The 18,599-nt window shown below is 45.7% G+C and overlaps 1 protein-coding gene across 1 annotated transcript in view; it reads right to left on the bottom strand.

Annotated features, from left to right (window-relative positions):
* Positions 1-18,149, bottom strand: part of GLTP (glycolipid transfer protein) — a 94,874-nt gene extending 76,725 nt beyond the window's left edge. The window contains exon 1 of the mRNA XM_073582633.1: positions 17,884-18,149. Coding sequence (XP_073438734.1) covers positions 17,884-17,986 — 103 coding nt within the window. The 5' untranslated portion in view covers positions 17,987-18,149. The remainder of the gene's footprint in view (positions 1-17,883) is intronic.
* Between the last annotated feature and the right edge of the window lie 450 nt (positions 18,150-18,599).

An 18,599-nucleotide genomic window follows, 5' to 3' on the forward strand; every position in this document is an offset into this window, starting at 1 on the left:
AATAGATCTGCACAACACAAGAAGAATGTGAATCTAAGTGTGAGGAGGAGGAAGGGCAAGCAGACAAGAAAATGAAAGTGAAACTTTGAGCACAATACTGCAGCATAGCCACAGACAGACAAGTCTGGATCTGTTTGTGTGTACGATCTGAGGTTTATTACATTCTTTCCTTATAATGGCAGCAGGCCGTAAAAGAGACCCAGTTTGGGAATATTTTAATGAAGCTCCTTCGCCTATCGGTAAGGCAGGCATGCGTGCGTGCAAAATGCAAACGATGCAACAAAGAGATGCAAGGCCTGGTGGCGCGAACGAGGCAACATCATGAGAAGTGCGGTGATGAAGATGACCAAAGAAACACTTCTGAACAGGCAGGATCTTCAGGTTGGTAAACATTTTTATTGAATCCTATTTCTAAAGACTGAACTGTCATGTGTGAGAAAAATTATATTTCTTTTTACTGCATGTTACTGTTATTTGGTACAGTTATGAAGAAAAACAAATATTCCTTTTGGGGCAGGGGCAGTGATGTGTTGTGTACAATAAGCAGAAATTGTATAAACAATAAAATAACAGCATTGACTTTTTTTTGTTTAGGGGAATTCATGGATTCTGGAAACTATCCACCTCCAAGATCACCATCATCCTGTTCTACAGTTTCAGAGTTATCCATCCAGGATAGGGCTTCATTAGCAGCAGAAGCATCATCATCAGACACCCACAGCCACATATCACCATCACCCAAAAGGAAGAAAAAACCTTTACCTCCTGGAACCACCATAGATAGGTTTGTGATAAGAACTAGCAGATTAGAAAAAGAGTTGATTGATGAAAAAATTGCCCAGTTTATTTATGCAACGAACTCTTCTTTCCGTCTGACTGAGAACCCACATTTCATTAATATGGTTCAGTCACTGAGACCAGGATAAAGTCCACCCAGCAGAGCTGATGTTGCAGGGAAACTGCTGGATCAAGTGTATGACAGAGAAATGGAGCAATGTGCAACAGCTCTGGAGGGTAAAATTGTTAACCTAAGTATTGATGGGTGGAGTAATGTCCACAATGATCCTATTGTATGTGCTTGTATAACAACAGAAGAAGGTAAAGTCTTCCTTGCACAAACAACTGATACGTCAGGAAATGCACACACAGCAGAATACTTACAAGAAGTGGCAGTAAAAGCTATAACGACATGTGAACAAAAATTCAAATGTCTAGTACGCAGTTTGGTCACTGACAATGCTGCAAACGTATCCAAGATGAGAAGAGATTTAGAAGAGCAGGGAGGGAATACAAAGCTGCTAATAACATATGGTTGCAGTGCTCATTTGCTGCACCTCTTAGCCAAAGACTTAAGTGTTCCAGAAATAAAGGCTAATGTTGTTGAAATTGCTAAATACTTCCGTAATAATCATTTTGCTGCAGCAGCTCTGAAAAGGATGGGTGGAACCAAGCTAACGCTCCCACAAGATGTTAGATGGAACTCTGTGGTGGACTGTTTTGAGCAGTATATCAAAAACTGGCCTATTCTGATGACACTTTGTGAAGAAAATCGAGATAAAATAGATGGCACTGTCACGGCCAAAATCCTCAACATTGGGCTTAAGAGAAATGTTGAACATATGCTGAGCTTCCTGAAACCCATCTCTCAAGCTTTAAACAAAATACAGAAAAATAGCTGTTTTATTGCGGATGCTGTTGAAATTTGGAAGGAACTGAGTGAACACTTAAAAACAGAACTACACATGGACAGAATTAAATTACAAGCAGTAAACAAACGAATGGGACAAGCACTCACTCCAGCTCATTTTTTGGCAAATATTGTCAATATCCAATATCAGGGTCAAAACCTAAGTGCTGAGGAAGAGGACTTAGCTATGACATGGGTATCCAGCAATCATCCATCTTTAATGCCAACTATAATAAACTTCAGAGCTAAGGGGGAACCATTCAAGAAATATATGTTTGCTGAAGATATTTTAAGGAAGGTCACACCAGTAAACTGGTGGAAATCACTTAAGCGCTTGGATTTAGAGACTGTTCAATCAAGTAATGATTTCACTTTTAACAGCAGTAGCTTCTTCTGCAGGCGTTGAAAGAATATTCTCTTCCTTTGGACTCATTCATTCTAAATTGAGAAATCGGTTGGGACCCAATAAAGCAGGAAAGCTTGTTTTTCTTTTCCAGATTATGAATAGGAACAAAGAAGAAGATGATGATGATGATGATGATGAAGATGACGACAAGTGAGCTACAGAGGACAGCAGGGACAGTAGTATTTAAGTTTTTCATGTGTCAGCTGGGCTGACAGTCTAAGTTTCTTAAAATATATATATATATATATATATATATATATATATATTTTTGTTTAGCCAAATTAGTTAACAAACATGGATGTTTGTTTAAGCAAATAACTTATGCTGTAATGTTGTTATTGTTTCAGTTGAATAAATCTATTTAAATTGTTATTAAGGTCAGGATTATTTTTCTCCTTCCTAAGTACAACAGAACAGTGGTGTCCAAATATGAATGATTAACCCATTAAACTGGGGAGAAAAAAGTAATATAAAAAGTGATTCTAAAAATCTTCATCTACTTGCATGTTAAAGTAGCAAGAACTAGTTTAGGTAGAAACTTTGATTTAAATCACTGATTTAAATCAAGCCTTACTGACTAGTGATTTAAATCAAATCCACCCTGCATTAGAATATTCTGAAGTGGCCTTCTATGAGCCCTGACCTAAAAAATCCTATTGAGCATCTTTGGAAAGAGCTGAAACATGCCGTCTGGAAAAGGCAACTTTCAAACACAAGACAACTGAAGCAGTTTGCTCTTGAGGAGTTGGCCAAAATACCTGTTGAGAGGTACAGAAGTCTCATTGACAGTTACAGGAACCGTTTGATTGCAGTGATTGCCTCAAAAGGATGTGCAACAAAATATTAAGTTAAGGCTACCATCATTTCTGTCCAGGCCTAATTCATGAGTTCTATTTTTTTTTTTTTAAATTCTGTGGAAGCATCAATGAAAAACAATGTCTGACTTTCATTTGTTCATTTTCATAGATTTATTTATTTATTACTTTTGTCAGATTCAAGTTATCTCTGTGACCATTGTGGGGTTTTCTGTCATTAAACGAGGGGTACCAACAATTTTGACCACGTGTGTATAATGCAGTCAGACAAGTAGCTTATATTCAATGTTCATCTGTACAGCAGATGTATAGTGCATGGTGTTAAATGTACAAACACTGAATTGGACAGTAAAACATGGCACTCCCACCCAGGTGCAAGCACCACTGCTGCACCAAGCAGCAAGGGATCTGGCCAAACCTATGCCAATAGGGATTTAAAAAAAAAAAAAAAAAATATCAATAAAGCAAAAATTGTAATGTGCGCTGTGGCCCCACCGCTAGATTTCTGAATACAAATAAACTGGTTATGGAATATCCCGCTTACTAGCTTAATAGTCTGGAGTTCAAATTGTCCAAGAAGTGAGTGAATGAATCCGTGCTGCAGAGTATCTCAGCACACTCTCACTGACAATCCTGCTGTGAAAATTCCATGACAATGGTCAATAATGACTAGGGCGATTAGAGTAGAGAACCGTCAGCGTAGCTTGGAAAGCTGTCTGTGGAACTGAAAACATTAGTCCTATAGCTCCAAGTATCTGAGCGGCGCTCCGGCTGGCAACACCGTAACAAACAAAAGGTGCTGCGCAAACTGCTCCATGATTCGTGAAGTCAGCAAACTACGGACGGTTCAAAGAACAAAAGAAAACCAGTGATCCTACCCAATACAAAGGATTCTTCTTCCTCAGATTAGGTTCTTCTTGTCAGGCAAGTATATGTAGATGGCAGTTCACTCAGACTAAGTGTTAAAAGGGGTTGTCCACTATTAGGACAACCCCTTCTTAAATTAAATGTTAAATAATAGAGCGTACACTCCCCTCCCGTGTTGGCGCCGCTCCCATGGTGTGGGCATTCGTTGGTCCCGGGGCTGTGATCCGTTGAAATGACACGTGACGCCGATGCCCAATCAGCGCTGGCGCCTCTTTCTCCGCCTTTGGACAAACTGAACATGAAGAGGAAGTCTGAGATCGGCTTCAGCCCGAACTTCCTCTTCATGTTCAGTTTGTCCGAAAGCGGAGACAGAGATGCCAGAACTGATTGGGCGCAGGGGTCACATGTCACAGCACCGCATCATAGCCTCGGGCAGAGCGAGTGCCGACACCGCGGGAACGGCGCCGGTATGGGAGGGGAGTGTAAGCTTTATTTTAATCGGGGCCAAAAATTAGGATTGTCCTAGTGTGGCGCCCCTGAGGCTCAGTCGCCACAGAGGTACTGCACCTTCTCCTAAGGTGTAGTGCCCCACCAACTAGGTAGGTTGGGAACTCCTTTCCACACTCCAACACTCGCATCCCACACAGCAGGGTAGTTCTGCACATCCACAATGAGGTGTCTCTCTCATCCTAGACATTAGGAGTGCCTTGGTGGTTCCATGCATGGAACACTGATGTGCTGGGAGGTAGGTGGAGATCCATATAAAAGGTTTGGAGGGTTTAGAATTACAGTTCAGTCTGACGGAAGGTCAGTGAGGAAGGAAGCCCACTCGGGCGGAGTGGGGATCCCTGGAGGAAGGGATGGAGGAAGGAGTGTTGCAGCTGCCTCAGTGATCTGAGCCAGCTGGCACAGGGAAGGAGGAGAAGGACGTAGAACTGCAACCTAAGCTTCCATAGGAAAGAGGAGTAGAGAGAACAGAGAGGAGACGTGGGTTGGAAGCGGAACTCTGCCTATAGGTTCTCAGCGCAAGGCCGGGGCCCGGTACCCGAGGTTGTATGGACGCTTATGGTTCTGCAGCAGACACCGGTGGAGTAGTTGGCTGTAAATGCACTACTCCCATCTAAGACTTGGGGCACAACAGCAACTGAATAGAGAGCCAGCACTCTGGAGAAGGGAGTCCCCGAGAGAGGCTACAGCTGTCTGCCATTCAAGTAGAGTTGACAGGAACATCTGACAGGAGGAACTCCAGAGTGCCACGGTACTGGAGCTCTTCACACTAAAAGGCGCAATAAAGGAGGCGTTCAGGAGAGGTACATGTTGGCGGAGTGTTGGAGAGGAGAATCCTGACTTGCCCGGGAGGTTGATTGAGACTCTGCCCCGGAGGACACGGCACGGAGGCAGACACCAGTGTGTACCACGGACTGTGAGTAAAGCTTTGGAACTGCAAGGCCTGTTGTCTTCCATTCATTTGTGCGCTAACCCCGTCACCACCGCTACATCTAGGTACCAACATTCCTCACACCACCTGCGCCTATTCTCATCTATTGCAATTACACTGCCCTGGGGTTACAGCTTCACCTGTGGGGAGCTACACCATCTATGCTGCAACACACCACCAGCCCCAGAGGATCTGCCCGCAGCGTTGGTTTAACATCTTGCTTGCCAAACACCACAGGTGGCGTCACGAACTATTCCATTCCATTAACTAAATTCCGCCATTGTTTGGGCGCCCAGGGCCACGGACCGGGTCACCGCTGCTGTGACACATCCCACTGACACCGGCCCGGTACCAAGTACCACACAGCCCTGGGAGGGCGACCGACTAGTGAGTATATACATTGCACACTCACCCAGTGAAGCTTTTATTACCGGGTCAGATGGCTGGTATCCTGTCCTAGGTCTTGATTCCTCCACCTCGCTCCTGCGGGCGGTGTCTGTCCTAGTAGTGCGGTCCCTGGAGGAGCTGTCTCCCGCAGAGTCTCCTGCTGGAGCGTGCACATCCGTTGGGGACGACTAAGCTTCCTGCCGCTAAGCTGTGGCGCTTGTTTGAATAGATTTCCCCCCCCGGAAGTCGCTCCTCCCCCGGGTTCACCGCACATGCGCCATCGCGCTCCTTAGCCATCTGCCCCGGAAGTTCACTCATTACTTCCGGGGCTCAGGAGCCTCTGCGCTGGCCGGCTACCACGCCACGGCTCCTGTATGCGGCCCGCGCTTCTCCCCACACTGCCGCCATCGCTGCCTCCTTTTTTTTTTCTTCTTTCTCTTCCTCGCGCCACTGGCGCACTTACTGCTCTCTGCAGCGGCGGCTCCTGCGCTCTTGGTGCCCCCTGGCGCGCTCCTAGGTGAGACCGGGCGGCCTCTCCCGGACCCGGTCATCACCTCTTAGCCATCAGACGAGGGGGGAGCCGTTTAACGGAGTCTCCCCCGATGCTGTCTCCGGATCGCAGCCCCTGCCGTTGTCATGGACACCGCACAGGCGGCGTGCAAATCCAGGTATGTCTTCCTGAAGGATTATCCTGAGGTTCCCTGGGAACAGGAAACCAAAACTGAGGAAAGGCGGACCACCCCCTTTTATATTTCTGTAGGGTTTCCTGTTACAAATGGGGCGGATCCGATACCTCCAGTGGGTGCTGTCGTGGCGAAGGGTAAAATAGACTGTAGCACAGCACCAAAGAAATAAGCAAACTCAAGATCACAAACAAGGCGAAGAGGTGAGAGCCGGTCAGGAGCGGATAAGCCAAAGACAAAAGACAGAAGCAGGTCCGAATACAAGCCAAGTCGAAAACCAAGGTGTCAACACACTTAGGCTACGTTCACACGTAGCGGAACTCTCGCGGAAAATACCGCGAGAATTCCATACCGCTGGAAAATCGCATTTTAAATTCCAGCGATTTTCCCGCGGAAAAACTAGCGATTTGCAAGCATAATTAGCTTGCAGAATGCTAGCTTTTTCCAAGCGATCTGGAGCATCGCTTGGAGAACTGATTGACAGGTTGGTCACACTCGTCAAACACAGTGTTTGACTAGTGTCACCAACTTTTTACTACTGAGGCTGCCTATTCAGCATCAGTAGTAAAAGAAAAAAATAAAAAAATATTGTTATTCTCACCTTCCGGCGTCCCCGCGCAGCCTTCCCGCCTCTCTCCACGCTCCCGGTCCCAGTAATCCTTTGCGCGAATGACCGCGAGACGTCATGCTCCCGCGAGATCTCGACGTCATCGCGGTCATTCTCGCAACGGATTACTGGGACCGGGAGAGTGGAGAGAGGCAGGAAGGCTGCGTGAGACGCCGGAAGGTGAGAATAACAATATTTTTTATTCTAATTCTATTTTTTACAGGGATATGGTACCCAAATCCTGGAGGACAGTCTCCTCTCCTCCGGACCGTGGGTACCATCCGCAAATGTTCTGCTTACTTTTCGCATGGTGTGCACAGCCACATGCGGGAAGTAAGCAGAACAATGCAATCCTATGGGTGCGGGATCACCGCGATTCCGCTAAATTAATGAGCATGCTACGTTTTTTACCGCGAAGCGATTCCGCCGCGGAAAAAAAAAAATGCAGCATTAGCACAGCATTGCGGAATCCCACAGGATGCTTATTTTTCGCGGCAAAATCACGCGTTTGAAAACGTGAAAAAAACGCGAAGTGTGAACTCAGCCTTACAGGGAAACACTGAGTCAGGACAGACAGAGGGATAAAACAGACACGGGGCAAGTCAGGAATCACAGCAGGACAAATCAGGATATACCAGAGTCAGATACACATGCCATAGGCGGAACTATACACCATGTTCCAAATTATTATGCAAATTATATTTTTCTCTGATTTTCCAAATAGGTCGGTGCAAATGACAGTCAGTCTAATAAAAGTCATCACCAGTTAGAGTATACATAGAATTTTATTGAAGAAACCTCCCAATGATAACAGTATAATCGCCAAAATCAATAAAAACTCAAAATGCACTGTTCCAAATTATTAGGCACAATAGAATTTCTAAACATTTGATATGTTTTAATGAACTGAAAATTATCATTTGTGGAATTTGCAGCATTAGGAGGTCACATTCACTGAACAAAAAAGCTATTTTACTCCAAAACATCCTAACAGGCCAAGTTACATGTTAACATAGGAACCCTTTTTTGATATCACCTTCACAATTCTTGCATCCATTTAAGGCTATGTGCACACACTGCAGATTCACCTGCAGGTTTTTTCCCGCGGAACCGCAGGTAAAGTGACCTGTGGTTTGGGCTGCGGTTTCACACCTCTACTATGTTAAAGGTGTGAAACCGCAGCAGAATCCGCAGAAATAATTGACATGCTGCGGAAAAAAACCCGCAGCAAAACCGCGCGGAAAAACCAGCAGCGTGAGCACTGCGGCTTTGAAAACCCATAGGCTAACATGGTAAAGTACCATGTCTGCGGAACTGCTGCGGTTCCGCAGGGCCAAAACCGCAGCATGTGCACATAGCCTAAATTGTGAGTTTTTAGAGTTTCTGTTTGTATTTCTTTGCATGAAGTCAGAATAAGCCTCCTCCAAAAGCTGCTGTTTTGATGTGAACTGCTTCCCACCCTCATAGATCTTTTGCTTGATGATACTCCAAAAGGTTCTCTATAGGGTTGAGGTCAGGGGAAGATGGTGGCCACACCATGAGTTTCTCTCCTTTTATGCCCATAGCAGCCAATGACTCAGAGGTATTCTTTGCAGCATGAGATGGTGCATTGTCATGCATGAAGATGATTTTGTTCCTGAAGGCATGTTTCTGCTTTTTATACCATGGAAGAAAGTGGTCAGTCAGAAACTCTATATACTTTGCAGAGGTCATTTTCACACATTCAGGAACCTTAAAAGGGCCCTACCAGCTGTTTCCCCATGATTACGGCCCAAAATATGACTCCTCCCCCTCCTTGCTGACGTTGCAGCCTTGTTGGGACATGGTGGCCATCCAACAACCATCCACTACTCCATCCATCTGGACCATCCAGGGTTGCTCGACACTCATCAGTAAACAAGACTGTTTGAAAATTAGTCTTCAGGTATGTCTGGGCCCACTGCAACCATTTCTGCTTGTGAACACTGTTTAGGAGTGGCCGAATAGTAGGTTTATGCACCACAGCAAGCTTTTAAAGCATCCTACACCTTGAGGTTCGAGGACCTCCAGAGGCAACAGCAGCTTCAAATATCTGTTTGATGGTTTGTAAGGGCTTTTTAGCAGCTGCTTTCTTAATCCGATGAACTTACCTGGCAGAAACTTTCCTCATTATGCCTTTATCAGCACGAACACGTCTGTGCTCAGAATCAGCCACAAATCTCTTAACAGTACGATGATCACGCTTAAGTTTTCGGGAAATATCTAATGTTTTCATCCCATGACCAAGGCATTGCACTATTTGATGCTTTTCGGCAGCAGAGAGAGTCTTTTTCTTTCCCATGTTATTTGAAAACTGTGACCTGCTCAATAGTGTGGAACATCCAGTTTTCTTTTTATTGGGCTCACATGGCAAACTATTTATCACAGGTATCTGAGATTGATTTCGGTGATCCAAAAACCCTGAGACAATACCATCAATGGGTTTCATTAAAAAAAAAAAAAACGCTATGACACTTAAAACCAATTTGCATAATTCTGAACATGGTGTAGCCGACACCGCCTGCAGGATGATGCGGAGCTAATTAGCAAATCTGAAACCAGACTGAGGCCAAGAAAAGTTAACCCCTGACGTGATCAGACCAGGACAAGGGAAGACAGGACTCAAAACCCGGTCTGGATCATGACAGGTTTTTCTGAAGCATATCCCTGTATTTCGCACCATCCATCTTTACCTCGACTTAGACCATTTTCTCTGTCCCTGCTACCGAAAATCATCCCCACAGCATGATGCTGCCACCACCATGTTTCACTGTGGGGATGGTGTTCTTGGGGTGATGAGCTGTGTTGGTTTTTCACTAAACAGTGTTTAATTTCAATTTTGGTCTCATTTGACCACAGCACCTTCTTCCATACATTTGTGGAGTCTCCCACATGTCTTGGCAAACTCAAATCCAGCCTTCCAATTTTTGCAAATAATGGTTTATTTCTGCCCACTCTTCCATAAAGGACATCTCTATGGAGTGTAGGCCTACTGTGGTCTTATGGACAGATACTCCTGTTTCTTCTTGGGAACTCTGCAGCTCCTTCGGGGTTACCTTTGGTCTCTGTTTTGCCTCTCTGATTAATGCCTTTTTACCCCCGGGCTGAGAGTTTTTGTGGGTGGCCCTCTCTTGGCAGGTTTGTTGTGGTGCCATTTTCTTTCCATTTGATAGTGCTCCGGGAGATCAGAGATTGATATTTATAATTTTAATAACCCAACCCTGACTTGTACTTCTCAACAACTTTGGTCCTGACTTGTTTGGAGATCTCCTTGGCTTTCATGGTGTTGTTTGGTTAGTGGCGCTTCTTGCTTAACCCCTTAAGGACTGCCGATACGCCTTTTAACGGCAGCAGTTAAGGGTTTTCATTTCTATTTATTTTTACGGCGTTGAAAAATAAGGTTATTATACCCCTCAGCATTGGAAAATCTCCGGGGTCTCGGAGACTCAGGAGAACATGATTTCCTATTTACTTCCCTGTCCTCCGATATGATCTAGCACATCAGAGGAGAGAGAAATGGGGTCCCCTAAGCCCCCCAGTACCTCCGGTGTCTACCGGTCCCTCTGGCTCTGTCCCTCGGCATCTTCTTCTGCGAACAAAATGGCAGGCGCATGAGTTGTACGCCCGCTGAGATCTGTTGGCCGGCACCAATAGATTTTTCCTATTTGTTCTTTTTGATTACTGTGATAGACCCTATCAGAGTGATCAAAATTTAAAAAAAAAAAAAAAAAAAAAAAAAAGAAAAAAAAAAATAATTAGTAAAAATCAAATCCCCTCTTTATCACCCCCTTAGTTAGGCAAAATAAAATAAAATTTAAAAAAAAAAAATGTATTTATTTCCATTTTTCCATTAGTGTTAGGGTTGGAATTAGGGCTGTGTTAGGGATGGAGATAGAATTGAAGGGGGGTTCCACCGTTTGGAGACCCCCTGATGTACCTAAATGCAATATGGCGCTCGCCATTGATTCTAGCCAATTTTGTGTTCAAAAAGTTAAACAGTGCTCTCTCTCTTCTGAGCCCTGCCATGCACCCAAACAGTGTATTTCCCCATATACAGGGAATCGGCGTACTCAGGAGAAATTGCACTACAAATTTTGTGGTCCATTTTCTCCTGATACCCATGGGAAAATGTCTACATTGCTTTAGTTCTCGTGAAGCACCAGAAGGGTTAATAAACTTCTTGAATGTGGTTTTGAGCACGTTGAGGAGTGCCGTTTTTAGAATGGTGTCAATTTGGGGTATTTTCTGTTATATTGACCCCCAAAACTCACTTCAAGTGTGAGGTGGTCCCTAAAAACAAAAAAAAAAAAAAAACCTTTTTAAAATTTTGTTGGAAAAATGAGAAATCGCTAGTCATCTTTTAACCCTTACAATGTCCTAACTAAACAAAAATGAGGTTTCCAAAATTGTGCTGATGTAAATTTGACATGTGGGAAATGTTACTTATTAACTATTTTGTCTGATATGCCTCTCTGATTTAAAGGCACAAACATTAAGTTTGAAAATTGCAAAATTTTAAAGATTTTCACCAAATTTCCATTTTTTTCATAAATAAACACAAGCCATATGGAAGAAATTTTACCACCATCATGAAGTGCAATATGTCACGGGAAAAACAAAACAAAAAAAAAAAAAAAAAAAACACACAGTCTCAGAACCCTTACAGCATTCCTGAGCTATTACCTCAAAGTGACAGCGGTCAGAATTGTAAACATTGGCTTGGTCATCAATTACCAAATTGGCTCTGTCGCTAAGGGGTTAATGGTGTTGCAGCCTCTGTGGCCTTTCAGAAAAGGTGTGTATATACTGGCAGACCAGGTGACACTTAGTTTGCACACATGGGGACGTCCTATGACCAGCGGAGATAATTGCTTGCACCTGAAATTTTGAGGGGCTTAAATCGCAAAAGGGGGTGACTACATATTGTGGGGTAGCGCTGTCTTACAGGTTGGGGGACACTCGCTTGGCAGCGATAACACAGTTCCGGCACAGGTTTTCATCAACCATAACATAATCCTTTCGGTTTATTAATCCTCATAAACCAGGACAGCAACAGAAAGTTCACTTAACAGCACAATCAGCAGAGCGTCCATGTTAGCAATGTCCTATAGTCACATAAGCTGTGCAGTATTCAATGTGCAGGGTTCCTAGCCCCAAGTTATCTCACCGACGTCCGGGTAACCCCACGGTCCCTTTATCATGCAGCAGGCATTCATTCCCTCCAGGGAACTAACAGGTGCTGGCAGCCATTACACACAGCGTCCACACGTGCTGTCAGGCAGGAAGCCCCATCTCAGCGGGACCTTCCACACTGGACCAACCGGGTCCAAGCATTCACTACCATGTGACCAGACGTAGGTTCCTTAGATGGTCCATAAACACACCCACAGGTGATCACATGGCTATGACCTCACTAAAGGTCCTATTGCACACAGCCACACACAGGCTTCCCTGACACATTGTAACGGAACCGTCAGCAGTACCTCTGCTGACCATTATGATCATTCAGTATCCTACACCTATTAGGACAATGGAAATGCTTATACGGCTGTCCTGGGACACCCACACAGCGCCCCCTAGCTGACACAGTGGTCACTACACCACAATATGCACATGCCAATTTTTATTTATATGATCCCATAAATTAATTTATGCTTACATTTCCCTCACTTCACCAACTTACACTACTGTATTTAGTGCTGATGCATCACACACAAATCAGATTCTAAAAATATTTAAACATGTTGAAATGTAACAAAATAGGTAAAAAAAAAAAAATAAACAACAACCGGGGGTTGAATACTTTCGCAAGCCACTGTATTCCATGGAGTGCAAAGTAATGAAAACTGCATCACTTTACTAGTGCAAATTCCCACAGCTGTTTCTCACGTTCTGTACTCTGACTGCAAAACCGGGCCCAACCATGGGTCTCCTGCCATGAACCAGCACACGGATATGTGAACACCAGTGGTTGGGCTGGATATTGCCACCTGAATAAAAACACAGATATGTGAATAAGAACTTTTATTTCTGAGATAGATAGATAGATAGATAGATAATTTAACCAAAAACTAAATGATACTCATTGGAGACAACAGGTCATAAATCAAGAAAAAAAATCCACATGACTTTACATTGGCACAGATGTCTGTTGAAAAAAAAGCATGGATATTAGAGCAGGACCTGAAAAATGACAGATTTGGGGACTGATAGGGGATAGCTATGATATTACCGTATATATTCGAGTATAAGCAGAGTTTTTCAGTACATTTTTTAGCAAGGATATGGATGAGGAAGCCATGTGTATCAGGATGGGGATGAGGAGGCCGTGCAGACCAGGACGGGGATGAGGAGGCCGTGCAGACCAGGACGGGGATGAGGAGGCCGTGCAGACCAGGACGGGGATGAGGAGGCCGTGCAGACCAGGACGGGGATGAGGAGGCCGTGCAGACCAGGACGGGGATGAGGAGGCCGTGCAGACCAGGACGGGGATGAGGAGGCCGTGCAGACCAGGACGGGGATGAGGAGGCCGTGCAGACCAGGACGGGGATGAGGAGGCCGTGCAGACCAGGACGGGGATGAGGAGGCCGTGCAGACCAGGACGGGGATGAGGAGGCCGTGCAGACCAGGACGGGGATGAGGAGGCCGTGCAGACCAGGACGGGGATGAGGAGGCCGTGCAGACCAGGACGGGGATGAGGAGGCCGTGCAGACCAGGACGGGGATGAGGGGGCCGTGCAGACCAGGACGGGGATGAGGGGGCCGTGCAGACCAGGACGGGGATGAGGGGACAATTACAGACCTGGATGGGGATGAGGGGACAATTACAGACCTGGATGGGGATGAGGGGACAATTACAGACCTGGATGGGGATGAGGGGACAATTACAGACCTGGATGGGGATGAGGGGACAATTACAGACCAGGATGGGGATGAGGGGACTATGCATACCAGGATGGGGATGAGGGGACTATGCATACCAGGATGGGGATGAGGGGACTATGCATACCAGGATGGGGATGAGGGGACTATGCAGACCATGTTGGGGATGAAGGGATAATGCATACCCGGATTATACTCAAGTCAATAAGGTTTCCCAGTTTTTTTTGGTAAAATTAGGTGCCTCGGCTTATATTTGAGTATATACGGTACTTAATTTTTAGCATTCTTGGATTCTTATTTTAAAAAGCTCGGACAAGTCCTTTGGGTAGATCACTGGACGTCTGCACTCATTTTGCACTACAGCTCTAGGCCATTTTGTACAGCAGGGTTGTTCCAATACATTATTTTATCATTTCAGCGTGGCAATTCCTGCCCTACAATTGCTGAGAGTATTCTAGCACTACTCGTTTGACAACATCTGGTTATTCCAGTTTGGCATTTTTGTACATATACTGCATTATTACCAATCTGCACGTCACTTCATGAGCATCATCAAAACGATACAAGTCATTAACACACCGGCAACTACAGGCTGTAATAAATAATTTATGTTAATCATCCCGTGACAAGTATATAGGCAAGTGATCATAAGCGTATAGCTAAAGAAGGTGCACGGTTGCGCGCAGAATAAAGCACAATGTACGTTTACCATTTTTGACTATTCCCATCTATCCAGCACATAAGAAGTATAGGTTGTCAGGGAAAGAAGAAGAAATCCGACATGCTGTGAATACATGCAAAATGATCTATGAAGTACAGAAATGCCATTCATTCCTGCTCACTGGCAAAGCATTGTTCCACACCAACAGAAATCTAGATGTAATCCTGGCAGAGGTCTCCGATGTCAACAATAGAAGGGCTTGTCATCAATGGAGAAGGCGATGTTTATTATGGACGACAAGAGCAGACATTTATAATAACGCCAATTAGAGTTTAGAAGACAAAGGGTTAGGAAGAGTGTGCTGCGGATTGTGCGCAACACATGATAGAACTGGAGGTTTTTGGTGTTGACATCCTAGAAATGCATTTCTGTCGCTCTACTGCTCCTAAAATGCAAGGAAATGAGGAGGCGTCGGGCTGCGCACGGCCGCCACTAAGCCCCGCCCCTCCGCCAGTAGCTCCGCCTCCGGGCGCATGACGCTGCATGCGTCCCCTATCACTGAGGACGCAGGCCGTGAGCAGTATGCGTTTGGCGGCGCCTGTGTCCTTTTGACGGTGCGCCGCGCGCAACCAAATTGCAACAGGTTGCATTTGGCGCTGGTCGGCGCACCGTCAAAAGGACGCAGGCGCCGCCAAGACGCATACTGCGCACGGCCTGCATCCTCAGTGATAAAGATAGGGGACGCATGACGCATGCAGCGTCATGCGCCCGGAGGCGGAGCTACCGGCGGAGGCGCAGCAGGGGGCGGGGCTTAGCGGCGGCCGTGCGCAGCCCGACGCTGCAGCCATAAACGCTAATGTGAAACCGGCCTAACAGAGGGGAAAAAAAACCAGCAACACAAAGTACAACTCTATATGGGCAGCACGGTGGCTCAGTGGTTAGTACTGGGGTCCTGAGCACAAATCCCACCAAGGACAACATCTGCAAGGAGTTTGTATGTTCTCCCCGTGTTTGTGTAGGTTTCCTTCTGGTTCTCCGATTTCCTCCCACATTCCAAAAACATACTGATAGGGAATCTAGATTGGGAGCCCCATGGGGGACAGTGATGATAATGTCTGTAAAGCGCTGCGGAATATGATGGCGCTAATTAAGAAAAGCATATATACTTTGTAACTTACATTGAAATGTGCTTTAAAACCCAAGATATTGGGGTCTGACTTTAGAAGGATATGTTATGGCTGTATAAACAGCATACAGTCATCAGGATATAAAAGCAAACACAAAAATGAGAAATGGTGATAAAGGTGAGGACTCAGAATAAACATGGATAGCGTAGAGCTACGATATGGCAAAAAATGAAGCGTTTGGGGGGTGATTGAGGGTGTGAAGGGGACAGTCACTGGTACATCAGCAGTATACCCACAATGATTTTTAATGAAAAGATTTAGTAAAAAAATAAAAATAAATATTCATAGTAGACATAAAATTACCCCTCCTTATGGAGACACACACACATAAGGCCAAGTGATAGAGCTGATGGCTTTCTTCTTGGACAGCACATGGACCCGTAGAGTTTCCTTGATCCACACACACAAGTCTTAACAGCGGATCCGTATCGCCGGTCCGTCAGTATGACCTACTCTGATCAGATTTAGCAGATCAGACTCGGCCATTAAAGTCTATGGAGATCCGTGTAGAGCAGACGACACACAGAAGACACTTTGTACTTCAGAGATCCATCCAAGTGTCATCAGATTTCAAATGATACTTAGTAAAGAGTCAAGGAACAAAAGTTCCGACAGACTAGCTGCTTCAGTGAAAAGTAAAACTAGGGTGACACCAGAGAAAACCCCACAAAAAGTCACTTGTCTCGGATGATAATACACATGGAAGTATGAGGGATCTGACAATCTGCATCTCAGTAAATATGGCCGCACTTCCTTTCCCATGTTACAGTTGTGGAACAATGCAGGGAATAGACGACCCGTCATGGGTCGTAGAGGAGCTGCACTACATTTACAATAGGACTATTGTGTGCAGCCATACTCTTGGTGTAAATGGCAATATACTGGCAATCAGTCTCAGTATAGACAGATGATGGTGGTCATTAACGATTCCTGGATAGAGGAGCAGGAACTATTCTTTCCGTAGTAAAGACTCCGTGACATTTGAGGGAAAGTATAGACAGATCCTATTACTCCTCACGTTTCAGATTCTGCTCCTACGATGCAGCAGAGCAACAGACACAGATGGAAGCTCAGCCTGAGGCCGGCTTCAGACGAGCAAATGAAACATCGGACGATCTTCGGCCATAGTGTCATACGGGTGCCATCTGAGTGTCCACCCTTTATTCATCAACAGTGTAAAATGTCCCACTTCCTCTGTTAAGAACGGCAAAGTCGGTTGGAATACAGATCATCCATATGGAATCTGATTTTTTTTTTTGTGCACCCATAGAATTGAATAGGCAAGTCTCAACCAAAATAGGAGTTCAAATCCCACCAAAACCAACATCGACAAGGAGTTTGTACGTTCTCCCCGTGTTTGCGTGGGTTTCCTCCGGGTACTCCTGTTTCCTCCCACATTCCAAAGACATACTGATAGGGAATCTAGATTGTGAGGCCCAATGGGGACAGTGCCGATAATGTTTGTAAAGCGCTGCAGAATATGACGGTGATATACAAATAAATTAAACTAATACATGGAAGTGTTTCCATAGAGATCAGGTTCCTTCGTAAGACATTATACCAGCACTCTGATTGGTCAGTCGAGTCAAAATTATTATTTTTTTCAATTTGCACCAATCTTTATAAATCTTCCACAAAGACTAATCTGGTGTTGAATGTACTGTGACATTCTTATCGGAAAGTATAAATGCACATATGACGGAGCCTACAGAGCAGATCAAAGTCCGCGTGGCTCCATAACGTGGACCTATGGGCTCACCACGTACCGCGGCATCGCGCCTCCAGTAGGCACCGCATTCTCCCGTGAAAGGAATTCTAGACTACGGCTGGATACATCAAAACCATGAGAAAAGTCCATCTGGCCTGTGCGCAGCATCGGGGGCATGTGACAGCGGCACAAAGTGGGGGGCTGCTCTCACCTGACAGGTGCATTCTGCAGTTACAGGGGGCGTGAAAGGGAATTGCTATGTAAGCAGTGTGGGAGCGGAAGAGACAGGTGGATTATTATATAGGAAGTATAATTACATGATGGCATTATTATACAGGGTCATATATAATAGATCAGCCCCAAATCCTCTGCTATAATACACTGACCCAGCAGAGAGAATCGGAGACTTGGAGGAAGTAGCAGAAAGGGGTCAGCAGTTCTCGCTGGGTCCATACTAGGGGAAGTCATTACTGGGATCAGAGTCCACACCAGCCTATAATGGGAGATCCCTGGCACCGGTGACTAAACGGACACTTACCGAAAAACGAGGGCAGGTGAGACACGGAGTCCAAGAAACTGCAGGTGTCTATCTGCTTATCGGCAGGTAACGGCTTGAACTGGTGCTGAAGAAGAAGAGCCATGACGAGGCCCGAGTGCAGCGCTCAGTGTGCCCGGCAAACGCCGCCTGTCACTTACTGCCCGGGATGTGACAAACACGGAACTATACTACTCAGCCCTCTCACTATACAGCTGACTGAGGGGGCGGCGCTCTTGGAATGCGTCGCATCCAATCAGCGTGTAAACTAAGCAGCCAATCAGAAAATAGCACTCTTGACGGTGACGACAACCACCTGGGCAACGCTCGGCAGTTGTTCTTCTGCCCTATCGGCGATGCGATGTAGGCGCTCAGCCAATGGGCTTCTCGCTATAGAGTCGCGCTGGTTTTCACATCTGGGAATAAACGTATCGCGGGCTAAAATGGAAGCGGTTTAGTCATGAATAGTGAATGAGCGGTTTCCTCCTACACTATGGGCTGTCGTCTGCTGGGAGAACGAGCTGTAGGTTACTGGGAGGACAGGCTGGCGGCTGCCGGGAGGAAGAGCTGTCGGCTGCCGGGAGGACAGGCTGTAGGCTGCCGTGAGGCTGAGGTTTCGGCTGGCGGGAGGACGGGCTGCCGGGAGGACAGGCTGTAGGCTGCTGTGAGGCTGAGGTTTCGGCTGGCGGGAGGACAGGCTGCCGGGAGGACAGGCTGTA

This window comes from Dendrobates tinctorius, unplaced genomic scaffold, assembly GCF_039654945.1.
Source record: "Dendrobates tinctorius isolate UK_male_01 unplaced genomic scaffold, ASM3965494v1 ptg000073l, whole genome shotgun sequence".
Classification (NCBI taxonomy): Eukaryota; Metazoa; Chordata; class Amphibia; order Anura; family Dendrobatidae; genus Dendrobates; species Dendrobates tinctorius.